Below are 16156 nucleotides of genomic sequence, written 5' to 3'. Positions count from 1 at the left end.
CTAGCGATGCCCTGCCAACGGACTGCCAATGGACAGGTCCACGCTGCTGATCTAAGGGCCAAACCACCATTAAATAAGCTATCCCAACCCGGAAACGCCGTGGATGCCAGCGGGAAGCCGCGTCATGACGTCACCGGGTCAGTCTCCCCGCACAACGCAAGTGCGTAAGCAGCGCTACTGTGCGTGTGCGATCAGCCAGAGCCAAGCCGAGGAGGAACAAGGGGGGGGGGGTGAACCAGACACGGCACCCCCACCAGGGGAGACACAAGTCCGCAGTAGATGGGAAAGTAGGCCGTCGGGACCGTGCCAATTGACTCAAAGGGTAACTAAATAAAGGGGAAGTAAAGATTAATAATATAATAAAGTAAGAGAAGTAATAATAATAATAATCAGTGGGAGCGTAGGTCCCACTGAGTTGATTGCTGATAAAGGTGATCTATAACATTGTCAACACACTGACAGCTGCAGAACACACAGGGGGAGAGAAAGGACCTACAAGGCAAGGGCAGGATTGAAACCCTATAGGACACACATACCAGTGATCGAGGGATCGTGAGTGGAGGAAATAAGGAAGTGAAGGAAGATAGGGGGTGTGTAATTGGAGGACTATGGGAATAGGGCAACAGGGGGCCCCCCATATGGCGTAACCTATAACCCTCAACCCGAGCTCAGTTTGAATAAGAAGGTGAAAAAGAGGCCGATGATAGGAGCTGTTCTTTTGTGCGATAATAATGAAGTTTCTCGATTATATCTTGTGACGGGCCGTCTGATTTTCTTGCAGTAAGGGCTCGGTGGATTCTGTCAAATTCCAATATTTCAAATGAAATGGCTGGTTGCAGTTCTTGAAACAAAGCCGTTATGGTGGATTGTAGGTCAGTAATCGTTTCAGGATTTCCCCTGATGCATAGGTTGGACCTTCTGGCTCTGTTCTCATGGTCCTCCAACTTAGTTTGGAGCATTAGATTTTCCTCTTTGAGGTTTTCCATTTCAATAGTATGTTCTTGTGAGGTAAAATGTCATCCATTTTAAGTCCTAATGCTGCTGTGCGGTTGCCTAGTTCTCTTATTTCTCTAGTGCAGTTAGTTGTAATTTGTTCAGAGGTTTGTTTCAGGGCTTTATGTAGCATATGCTTAAATTGTTTTAATATGGCTGGAGCCAATTGAGAATTCTGAGAGCAATCTTGTGAGGTGACAAGTTCACTTTCTAAGTCAGCTGGGGAGTCAGGCTGTGTCAGTTTATGCCTGTGAGAGCGCATAGAGGCAATGTATGAGGGGGCGGTGCCATTTTAGCTGTGGCTTTCTCCTGCGAGTCCTTCATGAGAGGATTCTTTAACTTTGTACGGCCACCTCCCAACACCATATTTTGTCACAAAAATGGAGCCCTGTGTCCAGGTATTACCTGAAGCCCATGGGTATGTTAAATACTTGCAGGTTTTGTTGCATCTGCGGCACTCCTGCCGTACGGTACAGAGCTCTACATTTCCACACTGCTAGACTCCGCACATGCTCCCCCAGACTTCCCCGCTTTCAATCCAGGTACTCCTCCTATGGTCAATGCCAACTGGATACAGTTCTGCAGAAAAGTTTACGGTACAAACTAAGGTCTGATACACCACATTCACAGGTTTTACTAGATGGCAGCTCACTTTATAGAAGGTTAAAAGCACCAATTCATGAAGAATCATTCTTGCCAGACCAAGCCGATTACTGACAATGATATAGTTTTCCTTTATTATCCTCCATTATTGGGATGTTCCAGGACAGGAGCGGTCTCCTTGACTCTTTCCCCCTCTACCCTGCTTGAGTATTCCAGGGAAACAATGTGCTTACATTTTGCTCAGCACTATTCTCCCTCGATCGAGGAACGCATACATGCCACAAGATGTACACTGAGTTGCATGTGTTATGAAAAGTACCACATTGCAAAGACTGGTCCCAAAAAAGGTCACATTCCTGGCTAATAACCATAATTTTGCAGTCAAGTGGGGGTGCAGTTACAGCCCCCAAAGCTTTAGCTGAGCATATACAGATCTAGATAAATGTTTATGCAGTATCAGAGGTGATTGAATTTTTTGTACTCACCATAAAATCCTTTGACATCCATGGATGGACACAGCTCTTTAAATCTTGACAAGTGGGTTATGTTCCCTGTTTACAGGAGAGGACTAGGCAGAAACATGTTTGTTAAAGTAACATGTATTTAATTATCTGAGTTAAACAGTTGGCAGTCCCTCCAGACATAACCCTCCTCCCTGCAGTATGCAGCCTCAGTTCTTAACAAGCAGTACAAACCTAAAAAAAAAAAAAAAGGGGGGGGGGGGTGCGGAGTCCATCCATGGACGTCAGGGAAAAGGATTTTACGGTGAGTACAAAAAATCCTATTTTGTCTTATCGTCCATGGATGGACACCGCTCCTTAAATCTTGACAAGTGGGACGTCCCCAAGCAGTGTCAAAAACAAGGGATGGGAACAGTATCAGATAAGGAAGCACCAATTGCCCTGGTCAAAAGTGCCGTGACCGGAAAAGGGGCGCCCTCGGCCTAAGAGCATAGGTCTTTATGACAGCCTGCCTGATCCACCAAGAAATAGTGGTTGACGAGAGCGCCAAGCCCTTTTGTGGACCAGACACCGACACAAAAGGAGCGTCAGATCTCCGAAAGGGAGCCGTAGTAGGCAGGTAAACCCGCGTACCACGTCTAAAGTAGGAAACGCAACCTCCTTAGGATGAGTCGGCGAAAGCACCTAATGGCGGTCTTGCCTTGCTTGATCCTCCAACTCAGAAACCCTTCTGATAGGAGTAATGGCCACTAAAAATGCCACCTTCTGAGATATGGTCAAGAGAAGAATCTCTCTGATGTTTCCAAAAAGGAAGGTTCCTGCAGAACCAAGAGCACCAGAGTCCAAACTCATGGGGGAAGAGGCGAACCAAGAGGGGGAAGTATATGACAAACCCCTAGCACAAAAAGGTACCCACCAGGGAATGGGCCGCAAAAGGCCACTGAAAAAAAAAAACAGCCAAGGCTGAAATCTGCCCCCAAACGGTGCTCAAGACGATTTTTTTGATCCATTCCAAGCTGTAAAAACAGCAGGACCCTGGACACAGAGTACGTCCGTGGATGTCACCCAGTCTCTTCGCACAGACGTAGGCCTTCTAGGTGCGATTGTAAATCCTCCTGGAAGGGGAGTACCTTGCTTTCAGCATGGGTGAGATGACCGAGACGGACAGACCCCGGTCTCTTAAAGTCTGACCTCCAACAGCCATGTCGTGCAAGCCAGCGACTGGCTACAAGGATCTATATATCCAGCCTGCCTCAGCCGACAGATGATAGAAGATGCTTTCAAGAAAAAATAAAATAAAATTTTTCCTCAGAGCGCTGGGCCCAAAAGGGAGCCATACGTTGTGCTCCTTTGCTAGGCAGAACGAAACTGAGGCTGCATACTGCAGGGAGGAGGGTTATGTCTGGAGGGACCACCCCCTGGGCGGGGCTGTTCAACTTAAAGTAACATGTATTTAATTATCTAACATGTTTCTGCCTAGTCCTTTCCTGTAAGCAGGGAACATAACCCACTTGTCAAGATTTAAGGAGCTGTGTCCGTCCATGGACGATAAGAGAACGTTTTTTTCCTATAAATCAGCAAACCTCTGTAAGCCAAGATTCAGTTCACATACTGTATATGCAGTTAAACTGAGTACTTGGTGCTCTCTTTTAGTGGAGTTCACCCTTTAGTTCTGGTGGGGGGAACACCTTTTTGCTGTGTTAAAAAAATGCTTAACAAGTTTAAAGATTGTCTTGCAGAAAGCTTTCATTTAACATCAGCATTGTAAAAGTAATACAAACACTATAGTGACTTGACAATCCCATACAATATTGATAAATCTCCCTTTACGTTATGATGGCTTCCCGTCTGCAGGTCATTTCTTTACACAACTTCCTGGATTTCCTACCTGCTATGCACAGCTTCTCTTTTAATTCCTTTGGTTTATTTTTACATTCTACAAAATACATATCCCACATGGTACCATGCGGTCGTCCTCTCAGCCCCTCTGTGGTTCAGAAGGCAGGCTCTGTCAAATGTGACACAAGCTGTGCATATTCATAGGGTATATCGAATATATGTCACATAATAAGCATGTAAACCTGGAATTATTCAAAAGTAAATGGAAATAATTGAAATGCAATGAATGTGATTTATGACCATATATGCTTTAAACTGGAAAAAAAAATGGAAGCAAACTACTTTAAACTCAGTTTATTAGGAAAGTTCAAACCTGCTTTTACAGTTTAAAAGTATTATGAACACTAAAAAATTAGGCCATTTTAGAAGCTTAAAGCATGGAACAGCTGAATGTGTATGAAACAAAATAGCAAATTCTGTGGAAGCCAAAAAGTTATTATGAGGGTTTTAAAAAGGGTTGTCCTACTAGACCCAATTCACCCTTTAAAACCTAGTAACACTGATGCACCCGCCCTTGCATATTCAAACCTATCAATTTGTTTTATGTAGAGTAAGCCAGTGTTTAATTCCATCTGTTATGCCCAGTCCTACCAGTACAGCATAGACAATGTGACCTTAAATTTCCTGGTTCCTCACAAGAATTTACAGATACCAATATTGTCCACAGACCACCAATACCATAAAGCTGGTGTCCCCTAGATGATTAGAATATATAGAGTGAGTGCCATAAAAGAGGAACTATGCAGCTCCACTCTTAGTAGATCCCTGGCTGTCACAGTTATGCCAGAGTTAGGAAAAGGGGGGGGGGGGGGAAGAATCAGCTCTTAAAAATTGTAGTACTTTCAGGTAGAGTTCCACTCTGCACACTGGGACTCGCAGATTACACTGGCCCTAGCCACTTAAATACAGTAGGACAACTTTTCTGAAGACAAGTCACAATACCAGTTTTATCTTTGGTATGCAGAGAGGGAGAGAGGGGATGGGAGAAGAGCCTGGGCAAAACAAGGTAATGCAACAAATGCGTACCAAGCAGTAGTCCACGTTTACTCGAAGATTTAATGCAAATACAACTTTTGCCAACTATGCAGTCAAAACGTAGCAGTAACATACTGTGAATCCAGTTACAATTTATTGAGTATATAAAGCTAGCAGTGTCTACGTTTGCCTTTTTTCCCGTGCAACAACTAAAATAAATACATTTACATAGGTGAAAGTAGATATCTATCAAGATACAGAATGGGATCTCCTGAGTTGATATCAAGTGCAACGATTAGGCTGTTGCTGCAAATGCGATTTTACATGTGCACCATGGTATGGTACATCACAGTATCAGCATCCGGTTACACAGAATCTGTTTCAGATATTACTCACAATAGTGTACTCCATATGATATTGCTTTCTGCTGCGAGACCAAACTGTAAAAAAAAGAAAAAAGGAGAAAAAAAAAAAACACCAACAGGCCTAGGGTGACTGATTGTTCAAGTTCGATATCCTGTGTGGTAGGGGGGTCTCACAAAAATCAAACCAACAGAGAGGCTATTTAAATCACTAACAAAAACGAAAAAAAAACAACAACAAAAAAAAAAAAAACGCATGTGTAGCTCCAGCCTTGATGTTATAACAGCAGCACTGATGAAACCTCCTTAAAAGTTATAGTGGTTGGTGCCAAAATTAGGTTACATTGGAATATGAAGATGTGAATAAGATTTGTGTTAACTGTCAGTTCAGCCTTCTTTGGTGTGTCATTATGCTAAGGAGACCATCATGCAAAAGTGACAATGAAAGTCCTCAGTTTCCAAACCATAATGCATTAGATGTACAAGTGCCTAAGTATTGGACTGTGTTGACACGCCAGACTGGTTGAGATATCAAAAGAGAACCTGATTCCACCTTGTGCCTCCAAAGCACACAAATCACAGATTTATTACAGTTTAATAGTAAAAGTCACACAAGATTACAACGGTAAAATCGGTTAGGGGGGAGGAGAAAAAAAAAAAAAAAAAAAGTATACTGGACAAAACATGCAGCAAAAACACCCTGCTGCTAATATGGTAAGCTTCTGAACTGACTTGTCTATTATAAACAGAGCAGTGCAACTATTTGGAACAATTTATACAGTGTGTTATTGACGTAGGGACACCACCAGCTCATTTCTCTTCACACCACTGGTTTTCTTTGCGTACCTAGAACAAAAATTTTAACCAAACATTAGAGAAATGAATTTAACCACTTTCATACAGGGCACTTATACACCTTCCCGCCCAGACCAATTTTTAGCTTTTAGCTGGTCATGCTACACTGTACCCAAACTAAATTTTTATCATTTTGTACCCACAAGGAGCTTTCTTTTGGTGGTATTTGATCACCTCTGGGATTTTTATTTTCTGCAAAAAAAATTAAAAAAATTACCGAACATTTTGAAAACACTTTTTTTTGTTTGTTATAAAACATTGTAAATAAGTAGGTTTACTCCTTTACTGATGGGCACCGATGAGGTGGCACTGATGTGGTGGCATTGATGGGCACTGATGATGGGCACTAATAGGCGGCACGCATAGGCGGCACAGATGGTCGGCACGCATAGGCGGCACTATTGTATGTGTTGTACTAATGGATGCCAATCAGTGCCAAACAATGCCTGCCAATCAGTGATGGCCATTGTGGGCACTGATTGGCATCCATTGCGGGCACTGATTGGCATCCATTTGTGTCATTGTCATCCCTGGTGGTCTAGGGTGGCATACCTGTCTTTTGGTTTTGCATCCCTAGTGGTCCAGTGGGCATCCTCGGGGGGGCTATGCTGATAATCGATCAGCACAAACCCCCCCCCCCCCCGTCAGAGGAGCAGCCGATCGGCTCTCCTCTACTCGCGTCATTTATTTATATATATATATATATATATATATTTATATATATATATATATATATATATATATATATATATATATATATATATATATATATATATATATACATACAAAATTAAAAATAGGATTTTATACTCACCGTAAATCTTTCTCCGAGTTCATGGGCGGACACAGCCTTAATCTTGACAAAGTGGGAATTAGCCTTCCTTTAGGAGTGACTAGGCAGAAAGTGTTAACAACTTCAAAGCTGAACAGCCACGTCCATGGCGCGGTCCTACTGGCTATATCCCCTCAGCCTGCACCAAGCAGTTCAGTTCGTAGCAAGCAGAACAAACTTAAAAAAGAGAGGAGTGGGAGCAGTGTCTGTACATGAACTCAGAGAAAAAGATTTTACGGTGAGTATAAAATCCTATTTGCTCTTTCGTTCATGGACGGACATGATCTTAATCTTGACAAAGTGGGACGTCCCAAAGCAGTGTCAAAATGAGGGGTGGGAACAGCATAAAATTAAACTTCACCACAAAACAGAGCTCCTCAACTGAGGAGTTGCAACTCTAAACAGCCGCCTGCAAAACTTTGCGGCAAAAGAAGCATTCGAAGATGCACTCACAACGTGTAAAGTTTAGTGAAAGTGTGACCGGGCGACCAGGTCGCCGCCTTACACACCTGGGAAACAGACGCTTGATGTCAGAAAGCCCAAGAGGCACCATTGCCCTGGTCGAATGCATCGTGACAGAGAGGCGCACGACCCTTCATGGCGTAAGCCTGATCGGGATCTGTCGGATCCACCTTGAAATGGAGGCCGATGAGACCGGCCCCCGAAACAAACAGTGAGTCTGAACTCCGGAACGGAGCAGAAACGGACAAATATCTTCTCGGAGCTCGGACAACGTCCAAGGAATGCCACGTCGTCTTAGGATTCGACGGATGAGGACACAAGGATGGCAGTACAATGTCTTCCTTGAGATGGAAGGTCGAAATGACCTTAGGAAGAAAAAAAATCTGCGGCCGCAGCACCACCTTATCCTTGTGGAAGATCAGATAGGGAGCCTTTCATGACAAGGCTGCCAGCTCAGAACTAACTGACATAGCCACCAAAAGGACCACTTTCTGAGAAAGTGTCAACAAGGGAACTTCCCTAATGTTCTCAAATGGTGGTTTCTGTGGTACCTAGGAGGTCATGCCATTAAGGCCATCAACTGTAAAGCAGGATGACGTATGGGACCTTGCGACAGCAGGTACTCTCGTAGCGGTAGACGCCAAGGGACGTCTGCTATTCAAATCCCCACGGAGGTAGTGGAGGACGGACCGGAGGGGCTGCATGCCGAACCCTCTGTACAAAACGTTCTCACTAGAGAGTAAGCCGCCAGGGGTCGTTGGAAAAGAAAGAAAAAAAAAAAAAAAAAAAAAGACAGCCAGGGCAGATATCTGCCCCCTAATTGTACTTAAAGCAAATTTTTTGGTCCGCCCCACGCTGTAAGAACAGCAGGACTCTGGGAACCAAACACGCGGATGTCACCTAATTTCCTCAAGAATGGATATGTAGGTCTTCCAAGTGCAATGGTAAATCTTCCTGGAGGACGATTTCCGAGCACTCCTTATGGTAGATATCGAGTCTGACAGGCCCCGGTCTCTTAGCACCTGGCTCTCAATAGCCCCGCCGTTAGGCCAGTGACTGTGAAACAGGATGGCATATGGTACCTTGAGACAGCAGGTCCTTTCCTAGTCGTAGACGCCAAGGGACGTCTTCTACTAGATGCACTAGGTCAGCGTACCACAGACGCCAAGGCCAATCCGGAGCAATTCGGATCATTGGAATCCCCTCGGTCTCCACTTTGCGAAGCAGATGGGAAGGGAGATTTAGAGGAGGGAAGGCCTAGGTTAGCCGGTACCAACTCCACAGTGCTACTAACGCATCTGCCGGGTCTGCCCATGGGTCTCCTGACCTGGCCACAAACCTCAATACCTTCCGATTGAGTCGGGACGCCAGGAGATCTACGTTTGGCGTGCCCCATCTTGGGCAAAGGAGCTGAAACACATCCGGTTTGCAGAGACCATTCTCCTTGGTCCAGCATCTGGCGACTCTGGTAATCTGCCTGCCAGTTTTCCACGGCCAGAATGTATATGGCCGACACGCTACTTTCTGGTCACCTTGAGGTGTGAGCGACCTCAGACGCTGCAGCCGAGCTTCTTGTTCCTCCTTGATGGTTGACATATGCCACTGCCATTGACGAGTCCAGAATCAACCCCAGAGATACTAGGCGTTGAGTCGGTACCATTACCGACTTCTGATTGTTCAGTACCCAACCAAAGTGTTGGAGGGTTCGACAGGTTATAGACACGCTCACCTCTAATTCTGAGGCTGAAGCGGCCCTCAGAAGCAGGTCGTCCAAGTAGCCCATGATAGCGATGCCACGTTGTCTTAGTAGGGCGAGAATTGGGGCAAGCACCTTGGTGAACACCCTTGGCCAAAGGGGAGAGCCACAAATTGATAGTGCTCTTCCCCCGACCGCAAAGCGCAGATGTCGGATGCTTTGTGCATATGGGGACATGTAAATAGGCATCCCTGATGTCCAAGGATGCCAGAAAGTCCCACGACTGGAGGGCAGTGACGACAGAGCGAACCGATTCCATCCACACCACATTTCAGCAGGTCTTGAACTGACCCAAATAGGGCTTCCCGACGAGTCGGTTGTAGCGAAAAATCTGTTTGGTGGGCAAGATAGAATTCTATCTTGTACCCTGAAGACACTGCTTCGCAAACCCACCGGTCGGGGACCTGAAATGTCCACTGGGTCGTGAATTTGCGAAGACATCCCCCCACCCGAGAGATGTGTGGGGGCAAAACCTTCATGTGGACGTAGCTTTGTCTGCAGGCTTGTTGGGTTTGCGAAAACCAGGGACGTCTGTCCCTGAGCAGGCGCTTTATCGGCCTGAGGTCTTTTACCTGCCGTACTGGGCTTGTGTGCGGTGAAGAAGGGCCCTTGCCTACGGCGTGGCTCCTTCCCCTTTTTGAACTGTGGGAGCAGTGTGTTCTTATTTCCTGTGGCATCTTTAATTATGTCATCTAGAGAAGCTGCAAAAAGTCTGTCGCCCTTAAAGGGCAAGTCCATCATGTCTTTCTTGGAAGATTGATCTGCGGACCAAATTTTTAACCAAAGTAGACGGCGTAACACCACCGCCTGACTTAAAGCCCTGGCCAGCAGAGGAATAGTGTCCAAGGCTGATTCGCAAATTAATTTTTGGCCTTATACTAGTTGGTCAGCTAGGGCCCCAACTATGGTTGGGCGTACCGCCGAAACTGCTATCGTGTACAGGCTGCGGGTGATCGTATCAGCCTTCTTATCCACAGGGTCCTTGAAGGCGGGAGCCCCCTCCACCGGTATGGTGGTTAGCTTGTTTAGTCTGGACACAGGAGGGTCCACTATCGGAGGCAAGGTCCATCTTTTTAAGAAACTCTCTTCAAGAGGGTAACACCGCCAGATTTTTAGGGACTGAAAAAAAAAAAAAACTTCTGTGGTTTGTCCCACTCCTTGTATAAAGGTTTGTCTAATAAGACACACAAGGAAACACCTTAGCAGTGCGGGTCGCCTTACGGAACCCAAAAGGGACCGGCCCTTCTGTAGACCCCTCTATTTTTAGAGTATCTCGCACTACGGTGATGAGGTCACTTACCAGAGCCCTATCGCGTGCTGACCTGGATCTGGAGTCATCCTCACTGTCCGGCCGATCACAGTCCGCATCCTCAGATACCTCAGAGCCATGAGCCGTAGCTGGACCCGGCTCTGCATCAGAGTTGTGCCCAGAAGATGGCGGGGGAGGGGGGGCTTTCTAGCCCCGTTCTCCCATGCGCTGCTTCCACCTTGGCCACAAAGGCATCTAGGATTGCCGACATAGCGTCCACCGATACATCGGGTGCAGGGGTATCAATTGCCAACTCAGGTGTCTCGGGGGAAAAAAAGTGTCTGCTTCTGACGCCATGCTGTCCACACACTTGACACAGGGACTCCCAAACAAGTAACCCACCACTCCTGGCTGCAGCAGAGATGAGGGGTTCCCCCCCAGAGAACTCACCACCTAGGAACCGTAGTAGATGGTTAAGCTAGCAGAGCTGCTTCCTGCAGAGTGTCTGTCGATCTGTGTTTTCCAAAGCTGGGATCGAAGGCGGTTTGTGGGGCTGCTATTTTTGTCAATCTTTCAGACTGCTCTGTCAGCAGCGTGTATCTGTTCATCTGCCGTTTTTAAATGGACTAATCCGTGGTAAAAAGGCCGCCGATCTGACACTAGAGGCCAACAGGGCAGAAAACCACAGTGCAGCAGAGTAATGCAGCAGTCAGTACACATCAGCAGAAATCACCAGGAAAATGGCCGCCGAGCGTCGCTAGAGGCCAATACAGATGCGGCTACAAGGACATGGCCGTCAGTGCAAGTAAAAAAAAACAGCATAGACACACCAAACATGGCCGCCGACAGCATGGAGCAGGACACACAGGTAAGCAGAATCTCTTATGCAGCTTTATACACTGATTTGTGGTAAGGCTAGCCATTTGCTTGCCTGGGTTTGTGGGAGGAGCGTGGGGCTTCATATGCTCGTCCTCTTCTCCCAATGCACGTCGGCGCTGCTTCCGGGTCAGGACGCATCACTTCCGGTTCCGGGGATCCTCCTCCTCCTCCGTCCGTTCGATCGATCGATATCGCCGCATATCGTGGGCGGCTAACCCGTCGGCTGGCGGCGTTCACCCGTGTCGGGGGTGTGGCCTGGCTCCCTTCTTCGTTCGGGTGGCATTCTAGCCTCCGTGCGCGCGCCCTTGCTTCGCCCTGGTAGGGTCAGGTAGGTTTGGGGGGGCTGGTCATCTCACGGACCGGGGGGGGGGGGGGGCGGATCATCACGTGGACTGGGGGGTGGGCTGGTCGTCACACGGACTGAGGGGGGGCCTGGTCGTCCTCCAGCTAAGGGGGGGGGCGGGTCATCTCACGGACCAGGGGGGGGCTGGTCATCACACTGACCGGGGGGGCTGGTCATCATACGGACAGGGGGGGAGCTGGTGTTGGGGAACGTATATTGTTGGATCCCTGGCCATTTCTTTTGTTGGTATGCTTGCATAGATGCTGCTATGTTTCATGCTTGTTAGAATAGTCTTAGTGGATGGGGGGGGGGTGTGTGGGGGGGCTGGTTTGTCGTAAGCTGGGTATGATTTGCTTTCTTCCATCCCTTGTGCAGGGTGTCTGTTTTTTCCTGCAGGTGGCAGTATCACTGCAGGTGTATCAAGGTAAGTACTGCGGTTAGGTGGGGGGGGTGGGGCACGGGTAGCTAGTCTGGGCCTCTGCTTCAGGGAATCACTGGGGGGCGGCGGTGGTGAGAGGTTTTACCCGCAAGCATCATGGATCTTGCTGGGACCTGTAGTCCCACGGTGCACCATCAGTCGGTCCCCTCTGAGCCACGAATACTCACCGCTTAGTCACGCTGGGAGTGTTAGGGGGAGGGTGTTCACGTTGGGTCACGGCAGCGCGGTGCCACTCCTCTGGCTTCTGGGGGGCACAGGGCATAGTTTCTTTACACAGCTTCACTCTGGCGCAACATGGGGTGTGCTGGGTTAGGTCTCATGAATGCCTGTATCTGGCTCATCGGCTACAGGCTCCGCGGCCGCACGGCAGCTCTGGGCCATGGCTTCGCACATGGCAGGCTCAGGTTACTGGGTGCATTCTGCCCAGGGTCACTTTTCCACCGCAGAGCACGTTCACTCTGGGTGGGGGGTGATGGCGGTACGGTGGTTATCGTTTGTTAATTATTCGTGATATATTTTCGCAGGTGGATTCAGCTGTGTCTGCGGCAGCAAGGTGTGTCTGTTTTCCTTTTGAGGGGATTTAGTTAGGTTACATATTCAGATCCGTCACGTCTTCGGATCAGTACGGGCTGAGTTTTCGTTTTTAATTGATTGTTTGCAATCAACTCGCCTGTACGTTCATACGTCATACGTTGCATCACACTTACACGCCTATTTCTGACTACCACGGTCTGTAGGTTCTAAGCCCTGAGTGTGCGTTTTTAATTACCTGTGCAGCGCCACAGGTGCTCGGGCTCGCGCTACATTCACGCAGGGGGTCATGGTCATTAGTTTGTCATGCGCATGTCTTCGATAAGTTGCACCACACATTAGGTAGTGGCGGGGTTGTCGGGTGGCGTAGTTGACTTGTTGGTTGTTTTCATAGGTTGTGAACATGTCCCACGTGTCAGAGAGTGAGGATCTTGCATTCATCCCGGCCACACCGTCTAGGGGCTCAGAGCACGGCAGCTCGCCATCGTTGAGAAGCTGGACTGTTCCCAGGCTCATGGCCGAGCTCCGTTCCAGGGGCATTCCTTTCGCGGCCTCAGCCAGAAAGGCAGAGTTATTCAGACTCCTTTTTCCCACGCAGTCCATACCGCAGCCATCTACCAGTACCGATCAAGCATCCCTGCTCACCGCTTTGACACAAATCCACACGGTGCTGAACACTTTCAACCTCCGTTCAGCTGTTGCAGGATAGGATGGATGTTTTGGAGGCTCGGCCAGCCGGTGTGGTGGTCCCGGCAGCTGTCCCGATCCCAGGGCCGTCGGCTGCCCCGATTCCAGGGCCGTCGGCTGCCCCGATTTCGGGGCCATCAGCTGTCTCGATTCCAGGGCCGTCGGCTGTCCCTGCTGCGGTCACAGAGAGGCCGTCTCCTCTGGCGGTTCCCGCTAGTTTTGGTACGGTACCGTCCATCTCCCCTGCCCATTTTATCCCAGCCAACCTGAAGAAGGATATTCTAGAAGGCAAGGACGTTAACTTGGCCTCGCTCCTCATTGCATCACAAGATGTAGTGGAGAATAAGGCGTATGCATGCGGGGAGGTCTCGGTGGTCCTCAGGACCCGCGATCCCAGGTTGAACCGCAAACTTAGCATCGCCGAGTTCGTCCTGGCCTTCGGGATTTTTAGGGACATCATTTGTGGGGTTAGTCCTGCCAGGAGGGAGGAGTTGGACCTCTATTTACATAAGATCGTAGATTTGGCCCACAAGTATGGCGGTAGCTCGTTTTACGACTATCACATATCCTTCTCGGCCAAAGTCGCGGCCATGTGGGCTCAGTTCCAGGTGGTGTCATGTTGGAGCGTGATCGATACTGAGCTGTTCTGCAGGCATTTTGCCAGCCAAAAGTCTCCAACATGTGCCACCTGCCAGTCTGCGGCCCACACGGCTAACTGGTGTCCTAATATTGAGCATCTGGGGGCAGTTGGGGCCAGCAGGCCTGGGTCAGGCGGCTCTTCTTCAGGCCCGTCGGGCTTAGTTGACAAGCTTGGCAGGCCTATCCATGTCCTAGGGAAGTCGCAACTGTGTAATAACTACAACTACACGACATGCAACTATAATCAGTGCAGATTGTTGCACGTCTGTGCAATTTGTTTTAGGGCACACCCCAAAACTGCTTGCCCGATTAAGCCCGCAGGGGCTTCCTGACTAAGTGTAGTGAACATCCCGCGGCTGGATTTTTGGTTGGCGCATCACCCTTCGCAAGCGCTCAGGCGATTTTTGGTGGAAGGGTTTGAGGAGGGCTTTCATACTGGCCTCATTTCTCTTCCATCGCAGTCGCACGAGTCCGGTAATTTGTTATCTGCTACCACTAACCCTGAATTGGTGGATGAGTTGCTAGGGGTGGAGTTGGCCAAGGGCTTCATCATTGGGCCGTTTTTGTTCCCACCATTTGCCATGTGGAGGGTGAGTCCTGTTGGGGTGGTGAAGGGAAAATTTTCTAATAAATATCGTTTGGTGTACGATCTGTCTGCTCCTCATTCATCACCCATACCCAGTTTGAACTCCCTCATTCCTTCGGGGGAATTTGCATTGAAATACGCTTCCGTGGACTCTGCCATCCAGCACATATTGCAGTTGGGTGTGGGAGCTTGGTTGTCCAAGGCGGATGTGTCCGATGCCTTCAAGCTCCTCCCTATCATGCCATCTTTGTGGCAGTGGTACGGCATGAAGTGGCGGGGGCAGTTTTTCTTTGCAACCAAGCTGACATTTGGATCCAAAAGTAGCCCGTGGCTGTTTGACACATTTGCCTCAGCACTCAACTGGGTGTTGGCTGAGCGGTTGGGGTGTGGTAAGGTTTTGCACTATTTGGATGACTTCCTGGTGCTGGAGAGCCCGGCTCAGGCGCCCAGGGATCTTGCCACACTTACCGATCTGTTCAGGGATCTGAATGTCCCCTTGGCTGCCCACAAAATGGAGGGTCCAGCTACCACAGTCACCTTCCTTGGGATCACGTTAGATACGCTACGAATGGTTGCTAGCTTGCCACAGGACAAGCTGGTCAGGATTCGTGGGGTCATCCATGGCTTTGTTAGATCCCCAGTATGTTCTAAGAAGGAGTTGCAGTCTCTCTTAGGCATGCTGAATTTCGCCATGCGTATTATCCCACAGGGTAGGTCGTTTGTGTCTCGCCTGTTGGCTCTCCTGCCGCTCTTTCAGGAGGCAGACTCGAGGGTGCGGTTGGAAGCCGATGCTAGGGCAGACCTGCTCATGTGGGATTTGTTCTTGAGGAACTGGAATGGGGTGTCCTTGTTCATCCGACTCCCCACCCCAGCCTCCCCCAGGGTGTTTTCTGATGCCGCTGCATCAGTGGGTTTTGCGGCCATTTGCGGGCGGCAGTGGCTCGCTGGGCCCTGGCCTCCGGAAGTGGCGGGGATTCCGCGATTTTCCCGAACGTCCGCTTTATTCGAAATTATCCCCATTGTGGCCGCAGCATATACCTGGGGGCCCTTGTGGTCTGGCCATACGGTCGTGTTTTTTACCGACAATATTGCCACCGCGGCTATCATTAACAAGGGGAGGTCAGGTTCCCCTTACAATCATGGCGTTTATGCGCAGGCTGACCTGGTTGGGGCTTGTATTTAATTTTGACTTTCGGGGGGAGTTTATCAGCGGGGTGGACAATGGGGCGGCAGATGCATTGTCCAGGTCTGATTTCCCTCGTTTCTTTCAGCAGCATCCGGAGGCGGATCGGAGGGGCTTGCCGGTGCCGCCATTTGCCCAGCTGAGGTTGGACTGAGAACCTTCGGGTCTCGGGCAGCGGAACTTATCCATGGTTCTTTGGCCAGTAACACACGCAGGGCCCTATGAGACGGCTTGGAGGTGTTTTTGCAAATTTACGTCCCTTCATCCTTGCACCAGAGGTCATGATATCAGTTACATGTTGGCCTTCATGGCTTTTTGTCATGATGGTCTAGGTCTGTCGCATAGTACCATCAAGGTGTACTTAGCAGGTATCCAGCATTATTTTTCCCTGGCTCAACCTGCATCGCCGTCCATTTTTGCGG

At 48.8% G+C, this 16156-nt stretch overlaps 1 protein-coding gene across 3 annotated transcripts in view; it reads right to left on the bottom strand.

Annotated features, from left to right (window-relative positions):
• Window positions 1-4235: 4235 nt before the first annotated feature.
• The window catches only part of SKP1 (S-phase kinase associated protein 1), a 210605-nt gene continuing 198684 nt past the window's right edge, over window positions 4236-16156 (bottom strand). For all 3 annotated transcript variants that reach the window (XM_040344780.1, XM_040344779.1, XM_040344778.1), the window contains exon 6: window positions 4236-6139. In XM_040344780.1, the coding sequence (XP_040200714.1) occupies window positions 6104-6139 (36 nt within the window). In that variant the 3' untranslated portion in view covers window positions 4236-6103. The remainder of the gene's footprint in view (window positions 6140-16156) is intronic.

Source organism: Rana temporaria, chromosome 3 (genome assembly GCF_905171775.1).
Source record: "Rana temporaria chromosome 3, aRanTem1.1, whole genome shotgun sequence".
Lineage (NCBI taxonomy): Eukaryota > Metazoa > Chordata > Amphibia > Anura > Ranidae > Rana > Rana temporaria.
This window is presented reverse-complemented; position numbering and strand designations above follow the sequence as displayed.